This window comes from Lygodium microphyllum, chromosome 30 (assembly GCF_053477565.2).
Source record: "Lygodium microphyllum isolate KBCC chromosome 30, Lygodium_microphyllum_v1.1.10, whole genome shotgun sequence".
In the NCBI taxonomy this organism is placed as follows: Eukaryota; Viridiplantae; Streptophyta; class Polypodiopsida; order Schizaeales; family Lygodiaceae; genus Lygodium; species Lygodium microphyllum.
In genome coordinates this window covers 18,869,099-18,877,725 of record NC_141164.1, presented here as the reverse complement: position 1 = coordinate 18,877,725, position 8,627 = coordinate 18,869,099, and the positions used below count along the sequence as shown (strand labels likewise).

The 8,627-nt window shown below is 46.4% G+C and overlaps 1 protein-coding gene across 5 annotated transcripts; it reads right to left on the bottom strand.

Annotated features, from left to right (window-relative positions):
- Nucleotides 1-4,011: 4,011 nt before the first annotated feature.
- LOC148009596 (protein IQ-DOMAIN 3-like) lies at nucleotides 4,012-8,406 on the bottom strand. Of its 5 annotated transcripts, none has more exons than XM_087672575.1 (6): nucleotides 8,255-8,396; nucleotides 7,665-7,772; nucleotides 6,902-7,384; nucleotides 5,611-5,841; nucleotides 5,235-5,363; nucleotides 4,012-5,116 (listed from the first exon to the last, which is right to left on the bottom strand). In XM_087672575.1, the coding sequence occupies exons 2-6, from the start codon at nucleotides 7,755-7,757 to the stop codon at nucleotides 4,256-4,258; spliced, it is 1,797 nt and encodes a 598-aa protein (XP_087528701.1). In that variant the 5' UTR covers nucleotides 7,758-7,772; nucleotides 8,255-8,396; the 3' UTR covers nucleotides 4,012-4,255. The 5 variants fall into 5 exon arrangements, with proteins under 5 accessions (XP_087528701.1, XP_087528700.1, XP_087528703.1 ...); XM_087672574.1 differs by having other exon boundaries at nucleotides 4,013-5,116; nucleotides 8,037-8,406; XM_087672577.1 differs by having other exon boundaries at nucleotides 4,014-5,116; nucleotides 6,902-7,381; nucleotides 8,255-8,395.
- Nucleotides 8,407-8,627: the final 221 nt, after the last annotated feature.

Here is an 8,627-nt window from a genome sequence, read left to right as displayed (position 1 = left end):
GCATTAGCCACAAATTACCATGTTTATGCTAGAATCCTTAAAGATTGAATCACCAAGCTTCACAAAGTACACCTGCATTATGTAAATATGGATCACATTATGGCTTACAACACAATGAAGTACTCAATTGGGCCTCCCAATCACCACCTATTTGATAACCTTGCTCTATACAAGCTCACATTCATCTCTTGCAAATATACGATAAACTTCCATTTCAAATAGCAATTTTGTAGCACACTCAAATTGCAATAGTCATAGACTAGAATACTCAATTACCATAATGAAGAGGGTAGTTGAGATTTTCCTACATCCAATATATATGCAAAGGAGAAATTCCATACCTACGCAACTAGAGTTATTCATGAAATAAATTTCTCTACAAGAATAACAAAGCAAAGTGCCTTGGATAATTACAATCAACTAATAGTTAATATGAAAAAATTGGTCGACAAGCTTGATAACAATGCAAGTTTTGATATGTAAGCACTATGTTTCAAAGGAAAGAGAAGGCATGCTAATGATGTAATATAACAATACATAGTTGGAGCATAAACAAGTTGATTATGGGGGTCCTTGTGTAGGCCCAAGTGTTTATTAGATAGGACTAAGTACAATGGTGGCCAAGGAGGATTGTGTTGGTTTAAAATGAGCAACGTTTGTGTTGAAGGGTCATGGCTATCTTTTGCAAGAAAAGTCAATAGACATATCTTTTGTTGATTGACATGAAGAGATGACAAGAGAGAATAAATTGAGCAACAATGGGCATAGAGTAGTGCAAGAAAATACTGCTATTATGAAAGAAATCATGTATTTTTCCTTAAGAATGAGAGTTCTATCAAGAGGGGCTGACATATTCTATTGTACTATGTAAGTATGCTTGTTGCTAATGTGAGGGCTTTACAAAAAGGAAGGCTACAAACACAAAATACGTGTGCATAAAGGTTGTGGATCTTTCATCAGCCGCCACATCAATTTATACATCAAAAGCTCTCTCAAAACTTAAAGGTTTTCAAGCTTTGTGTGATCAAATATCATAAGATGCATTGCAATGGTGTCCTCTTCTAGCACATTTCTTTTTAAAATGTTCATTTGGTTGAGAAATGGAGGAATGGACCAAGTGTATGTCTTGGGTAATGAATACAATTTCTATACGACTTGATTCAACATGTGCTAACTATGGCAAGTGCAAGTAAATGTAGAATCCCATTAGACTCATAATGCCAAGCATTTTGTATGACTTGGCTCACTATGCAATGCTTGTAATGATGATATGCATAAGATATCCATTAAACAAATTAGAGCACTACAAGATGCATACACTTCATACAAATCCATAGCAAAGGCCAACAACACTATGCATGAGAAAGCCAAGTGACCCTATGAAACTCCTATGTGGAACTATGGAGATGAGAGAACCATGGATTTGGGTCTTTGAAGGGTTGTAGTGGTGGTTTTGTTGTAGCATACATGTAGTAAATCCTCAAGGATTCTTCATTTTCGTAAAGCCACATAATTGTTGAAAACATTGCAACTCTAGATGTGGGGACACAAACCTTGACTTGTTCTATTGAGAAATGTGGTGTCCAAAGTAGAATTCAGAGTGGGGCATGCTCCCAATCTATGTGAGGTAGGCTACATAATAATGTGCTTGTTGTAAAAGTCAATGAAGTGAATTCATGGCCATCAAGCTTAATTGGTAGTTAGGCATCATTCTAATGTGTTTCATTGGTCAAGCCCCCATTGCTTCAATGTTGTGTTCTCCCCACAACACAACCACTAGTGTAGAGTTCTTAGGTTAACTCAAAGCATACCATTGCTTCTATGACCTTGTAGATTGATATGTCATAAGTTTGGGGAGGAGCAATCACTAGACAAGAGGTCTTGGATTAACGCAAAACACACCCATGTGCTACAACAAAGCACTTTGGAGACCCTACCTCTCAACATGATGTCTTCTAGTCAAAGGGTTGGGCCAACCTCACTAGACAAGAGGTTTTCGATTAACGCAAAACACACCCATGTGCTACAACAAAGCACTTTGGAGACCCTACCTCTCAACATGATGTCTTCTAGTCAAACTGTTGGGCCAACCTATACGCCTTGGAACAAAGCCATGACATTAGCCATACAAAACCATGTACCACTCTCAACCTACCACATTTAAGGCAAACAAATCATGGTCCTAGCTACAAGGGAGTGAGACATTCTCACTACTTTAGGCGTGTCATGTTTCAAATTAAAATGTAACTTGTCATAAAATGTGGTAAAATAAGGTGAGGCTATATCAAAAGGTGATAAAATTCACTAGGCTCTCTTTGCACTCGACTTTCATGTGCAACAAGAAGCCACACTAGCCACTTGAAGTCCTAACTTTCTATGCATTATCAAAATAGATGCTTGATCATGCTTATGTCATGCAAAGAGGAGCTGTAATTTACATATTTCTAACCTTCATGAGAAAGAAACGAGGGTTTTGTTGCATGGCGTTAGAGGTATGGGAACAAATAAGCAAAGAGTTTTTTTATAATGCGCTTGTAGAATGATATTATCAACATGGGAAAAAAGAAAGGTATGTACAAAGCCTATAATTAGGCCAATTTCAAGAGAGCAGTCCTAAGTCCTTTACAAGGCTCTATAGAATACTCTAAAAACCTTATATGTAGTCCTACAACCTTTAAGTGCTATCAAAACTTCTCCCTTGAGTTTAGCCCAGGTCATTGGGGTCTAAAGTATTTCTATTCCTACAAAAAACTTTCTCATTTATAATTCTCCATGTCTCTTAGAGAGTCATAGCTCTAATTGCATTCCACATTTTCATCATATGGTCATCTTTGTTGCCCCGGTCACCAAACAACACCGTCTTGGCATCAATTTGCTCAACAAAGCCCGCTCTTCTAATCCAAGTCTGCAATTGTCTCCAAACTCCTTGCACCTCCCTACATTCCCAAAATAGATGTCTTATTGTTTCTTTCTCATGCTTGCACAACCCACAAAGGGGCAAGACATCCATGGACTTGCTCAACCTCTCCCTAGTGGGAAGCTTGTTCATTACAATCTTCTAGAGGAGAAAATTCGGCCTCTTTGAAGGTGTGGCCTGCCTTGTTCTTAAGACGTGGCGGACCCAAGTCCTTTTCTTAGCATGCGGATGCCATTTCTTCTAGTACTCTGCAACACGAAGCATGTGGGAAGGATCCTTCTTGACAAAATCCTTATTGCCCTTGCATTTCCACAATACCTTACCTGATGGGCTAGCCATAAACTTGGTAATGTTACCCTCTAACGCCACCTTAGAGGTAGGCCAAACAAATTTGAGCCTACCCATTATGCCTACAACAAAGCCTCTTTCAATACTGGAGAGGGCAAACTTCTCTGTCACATCAGTGATGCTCATGAATTCCGTTCTACCTAGATCCCATAGATCCTCCAATTTGTTCATACCTCTATTGGCTAGTTGCCGAGAGAGCTAAGGCCTATCTTGGAGAGGTCTGTGTGGAGGATCGAATGCCTCGAATGTTTAGATTATTTGCTTAAGAGAAGAGTTGCCCCTTTGATCTTGTGCCCCTATCCAACTGGCTATACTGAGCACCTCTTGCCATGCCTATGCTAAACCTTGTGCAACCTGTGACCGTGGGATGGTTACCTTCTTTCCTACTAGCAAGTTGTCAATCCAAGAAAGGTTGGGGAGCCCAAGGTTCTTGCTTCCATTTAGTGCCAGCCAGTGTTTGATGAGGAGCACCCATTCTATTCTCTTGGCGAAAATGAACATAAGGGACCACACTTTAAGAGCTAAGTTTGGAATGCTGAGCCCACCTTCAGATTCTCTAGCTGTGATCAATTTACAAGAGAGGATGATGAAAGGAGCTTCTTTTAAGACCGTCTTAGTTGCATTTGTCTACTCGGATGCAAAACCACCCCTTGCTAATCTCACTCTTCACTATTCTATCCCCTTGCAAAATTTTGGACAAGCCACTCTTAATGCGTCCATCTGCCCTAGATAACCATCATATTGACAGTATTCTCCGTTCTTGGAAGCCACCTTCAATCTTTACGAGTGCAAAATTCTCTTCATATTTTACTTGGCTCTACAATAGTAATTTAAAAAAAGAGAACATTTTTTGAGACGTTATGAATTCGTCAGAGAGAACTTCTTTTTTCTTTTTCTTTCGCGGGAAGGGTGGGTTGGGGGGTGCGAGGGAAAATTTTGGGTTGGATGTACAACTACTGCACAGCGGGAGGCCTGTAGTGTTTTTCTGGCTCACTTGAAAGCACGGTGGAAGTCCCCGTTGACAGAGGAGGTGTCGCTGTCGCGGAGGGAGACGGAGGAGCGGTCCAGGCGGATGGGCTGGAAGCCCTTCGCAGAGGAGCGGACCTGGGACGACGACCGCTGCATGCGGGCGGCGGCGGCGGCGGAGAACGCGCCGCCTCGTGTGCCGCCGAAGCCGCCGTCGTACAGCGACAGCCTCTTCTTGGTAGCGGCCGCCTTTAGGTCAGGCGGGTCGGGCCTCTGCTTGGGCGCGCTCTGGGAGCGGCGCACCTTGGCCTTGGCGGACTGCGTGGTAGCCATGTAATTGGGGAACCCGCCGAAGTCCTCTGAGAACCGGTCGTCATGGTCGGCGGCGCGTGGCGTGCCGTAGGCGCTGCGCCGGCCGCTGAACCGCGGGCTGCTCTGCGCTGTCGACAGGGCGCTGTCATCGTCGGGCGCGATGCGGAGCCTGGGTGCAGCGGGGACGATGTTCGGCGGGCCGTCGCCGCCGGAGTCTGAAGCCGGGCTGGGGACGGACAGGCGGCCGCCCGGTGATGTGAGCGGCTGCTGGGCCCAGGCGAAGGGGCTGCTGCCGGTGGCGGCCGGAGGCGTCGAGGCGAGGCTGGGCTCGACGGAGCCGGCCTCTGAGATGGAGCCGTTCCTTCTCCTGGGGCGGCCCGTGTCCATCTCCACTATCTTGGGCGGGCACTCCTCCCCCTCCGCCTGCATCTGCATCTGCATGAGCTCGTCGAACAGGGGGCTCTCCCAGGGGCGCGCAGTCATCCACCTGTCCAGCCACGTCCAGCCCCAGTGCGGCTTGTCCGGCTCGCAGTGGATCACCATGGAGTTCTGTTTCGGCGGCGGCTTTCGTGCCTTTTTTTTAAAACAGAAAACCCAGAAACAGTGTCCAATTAACCAAAGGCTCTTTGCATCTGCAAAAACAATATAACATATAGTAATAACAGTCACTTTAGTCTTTGATTAAGCTCACCGGTTCAGAGTATCCGTTGCCTAATGAAGGCGGCGGTGCACGGTCCCGCCTCGGTGTAACATTATTACTGCCAGGCTTGTTGCCCGATTTGGATTCCATTTCGTGTGCAGAGCTACCACTCCACCGGTCCTACAAAGTAGAAGGAGAGAGAGACAAAGACAAGACAGGGCGTTATGAAGCGGGACTAAACAAGCGGTTCTAGGTGTGTACACGTTGGAATCAAATAGTGCAAATATGACTGGAACTGGAAGGGTAGCTAGCTCTCATCATCTTTTCTGGAAGACTTTTATTTATGCTTTAGTTCAATGTGGGTAGTGGTGGTGGTAGTAATAGACTGTCGTAGCAGTCATACCACCATCATCGATATGGAACCTACCATTGACCTCCTGGGTCGGCCGTCCTGCTGTCTTCTCCTCTGCATGAGCTGGCGCTGCACTGCTTGGCCTTCATCAGAGTTCCTCACACGCCGCGCCCGAATCCTGGCTTGCACTCGCACCAGAGCTTGCATGCACCTCAGAGTTATGGCCGCCTGCTTCCGGACTATGTGCCCCCGCACGAGCGCTTGCAGCTTCACAAGGCCCTTCAAAGCTCGAAGGGCCCGACGTGCCTGCAGCAACGTTCACGAAAAACATTTTTTCAGATCCGATACAAAAACCTTCAACTTGAAAATAAAAAGCTTTTCTCCGAAAATCTAGACAATGCAGACATACGAAAGCATCACAGTTGAGTCCATCTCAGTCGTATAGAAGCATCATACTTGACTGCATTTCAGTCAGTTAGCTCATCATCACTCCATCGATCACCATTACTTTTACTGTCAGTCACTTTAACTTGACTCCTGCCAAGTGCTCACAGTCTACAGTCATAAACAACTCAACTACTACTAACGACTAACGCACCCATGTGACATGTCGCAAGTCGGCAAGTTGCTGTCCCGTCTACATCCTTCTCGATCCACATATCACAACTTTCAGACAAAACCATAACTGCCATCGCGACAATTTGTAACTTGTGAGAACTCACGAGGCCACATGTAGAATGATGGTCTGTTTGTAGAGTCAGAAGGTCCTCGAGAGTCGAGACATGTGATGGCTGGTGGTGTGTTATGTACCTATGAATCCTTCGGTTCCCTGCCAGGAGCCCCTCAAACTACACACGATGCATAATGATAAAGCTGCCAGACGCACATCATTGCTAGCATCGGTTCAAGTGTGGTGCAATGGGTAAAATCATGTGATGGGACTGGCAGGGTACATATAAAGGGGCAGTTCACTATTTGAGGAAACAGCCATCGGTCTCAAACGGGCATCCAAGATCCCCCCCAACACCCTTTTTATGAGCTGCGTGGGCATGGGCCAAGCATGTGGCCACTGGCCATGCTGCTGGGGACTTTAGCACGCAAATCAAGTAGTAGGTACTAAATAGTGTGGCTGTATATCATCGCGTATCCAAAGGAAGAACGTTGAGGGTGTGCCAACTTCAAGGATAGAAATCAAAAGCATAATACCTAGCCTAGGTTCTTACACTCACAAATTCACTTATTGATACAGATCTTTTCTTTCCGTTTTGTTTTGATTTTCGTACACACACCTGTCTGTTACCCCCGAGTGTAACATAAGCTGCTGCAAAATGTTTTGTCAAATGAATTGATTGCGTCTCATACATACCAAGTAGCCTCTAAAAGCAGATTGGATCCGAACAGCTGCGGCCCATTGTTCTTCAAAGCTCCTGTTCACGGCAGCACCGCCAGCGCTAGCTGTGGCAGGCGATACGGTAGACGGAGAGGATATTGCTGCTGGTGTGGAACTGGTATTATTGAACAAGGACCGTCCATTACTGGTGAGTCGGACGACGGCGGCGGCAGCCTGCGCAGCAGCAACAGCGGCCTCAGCAGCGGCGGCGGTCGCGGCTGCCACAGCCATGGCATGGTGCTGCTGCTCTTTGCTCTGCGGCACGGCCTCGGCGCCTGCCTCCGGCCCTGCATTGGCGCTATCCCCTGAATGATCAGTGCTCCTGCCACTGGCCTTGGACTTCAGGGCCGGTACGCTTTCAGCAGAAGTGACGCTGCTGTTAGTTTTTGTCTTGGATCTCCCAAAGCTCCACCGCCTCTTCCCGCCGCTGCTGCTTCCCTTACTATTACTGTTACCCTGCTTTATTACACACACACAGATACACAAAACTCAGTACCTTTTCAACCCTGCCACACCCGTTTTCTCTGGCACAAAGGACCGTAGCTCACGTGAAACCATTTTGTCATGCCAATTTATGGATAGTAATCCGCAGCTGTCCCTTGATGATCATGCCCATTACTCATCCCAATTTATGGCTAGTAAAAACGCCCTTCCATGCAGTTACTTGAATCTGAAATGCACTGCACAAATTCAAAGCGTACAAATCTCATGGGGGCTCTGTGGTATGTGATGTCCTTACTTGCTCGGCTGTAGCCTTGTCTTTGCCTGATGTGCTTTCCGCCTTCCTCCCGCCTCCTAGCAAGTTGCGTAGCCATCTCCCTGCCTTTACCATGTTTCAGATTAACCTCTGCAAACAAAGACAGTTCGTTCCTTTAACGCGGCTTCTAATGATCGACCGGAGGAACAATGGCAAACCTTAATCTCTCCAGCCACCAATAGATCCTCTGAACATCAAACTAGGTCAATCAAGCGGTTACATTCGCTACTAGAGTGCATCCGCAGATTCCAGAGGAGTCCAGTTACAGCTAAGTCATACTTTGACGGTATGATTGCAAATTGCACATATCAATAATGGCTACCTTCCTACGCAGCATGAAACAAAACATAATACCTGAAGGGGAAATTACTGGCGCCACGATCACGAAGGATGTGCTCAATGGAGTAGTCCGCTGCTCGTGCTCAATGTGTGATGAGGGGGCGGTGGTCGCTCACGGAGGAGCACAAGACGGAAAGAATAACTGGACGGTAGCATTGAGAGAGAGACAGAGAGGAGAGAGAGAAAGGGGGAGAATCAGAAGAGAAAGTGTAGTGAAGACAGGAGTAGCTTACCTGTACTGCAGTAGAGGGAGGGTAAGCTGCGTGAAGTCAAGAAAAACCGCGAGGGACAGAAGACGAACGGGAAGAGCGAAAGTGTTGTTTATTGAGAGAGAGAGAGAGTGTGTGTGTGTGTGTGAGAAGCGGACCGGAGGGGGGGGGGGGGGGGCGCTAAAGAGCTCCTGAAACGCGGACGAGAATACGATTCCTAGTCCCCCTTGTGTCAGAGAGAGAGAGAGAGAAAGAGAGCGTTCAGAGAACCCTTAAAAACGCCACACTGGTTTTCCAAACTGCGTGGTGTGAACAACCCTTGTTGGCTCCACTCACAACAGGAAAAGCCCTTGCCTTTGCCTTTAGAAGTACATTTTTACTTTTGAGGCGACATGGC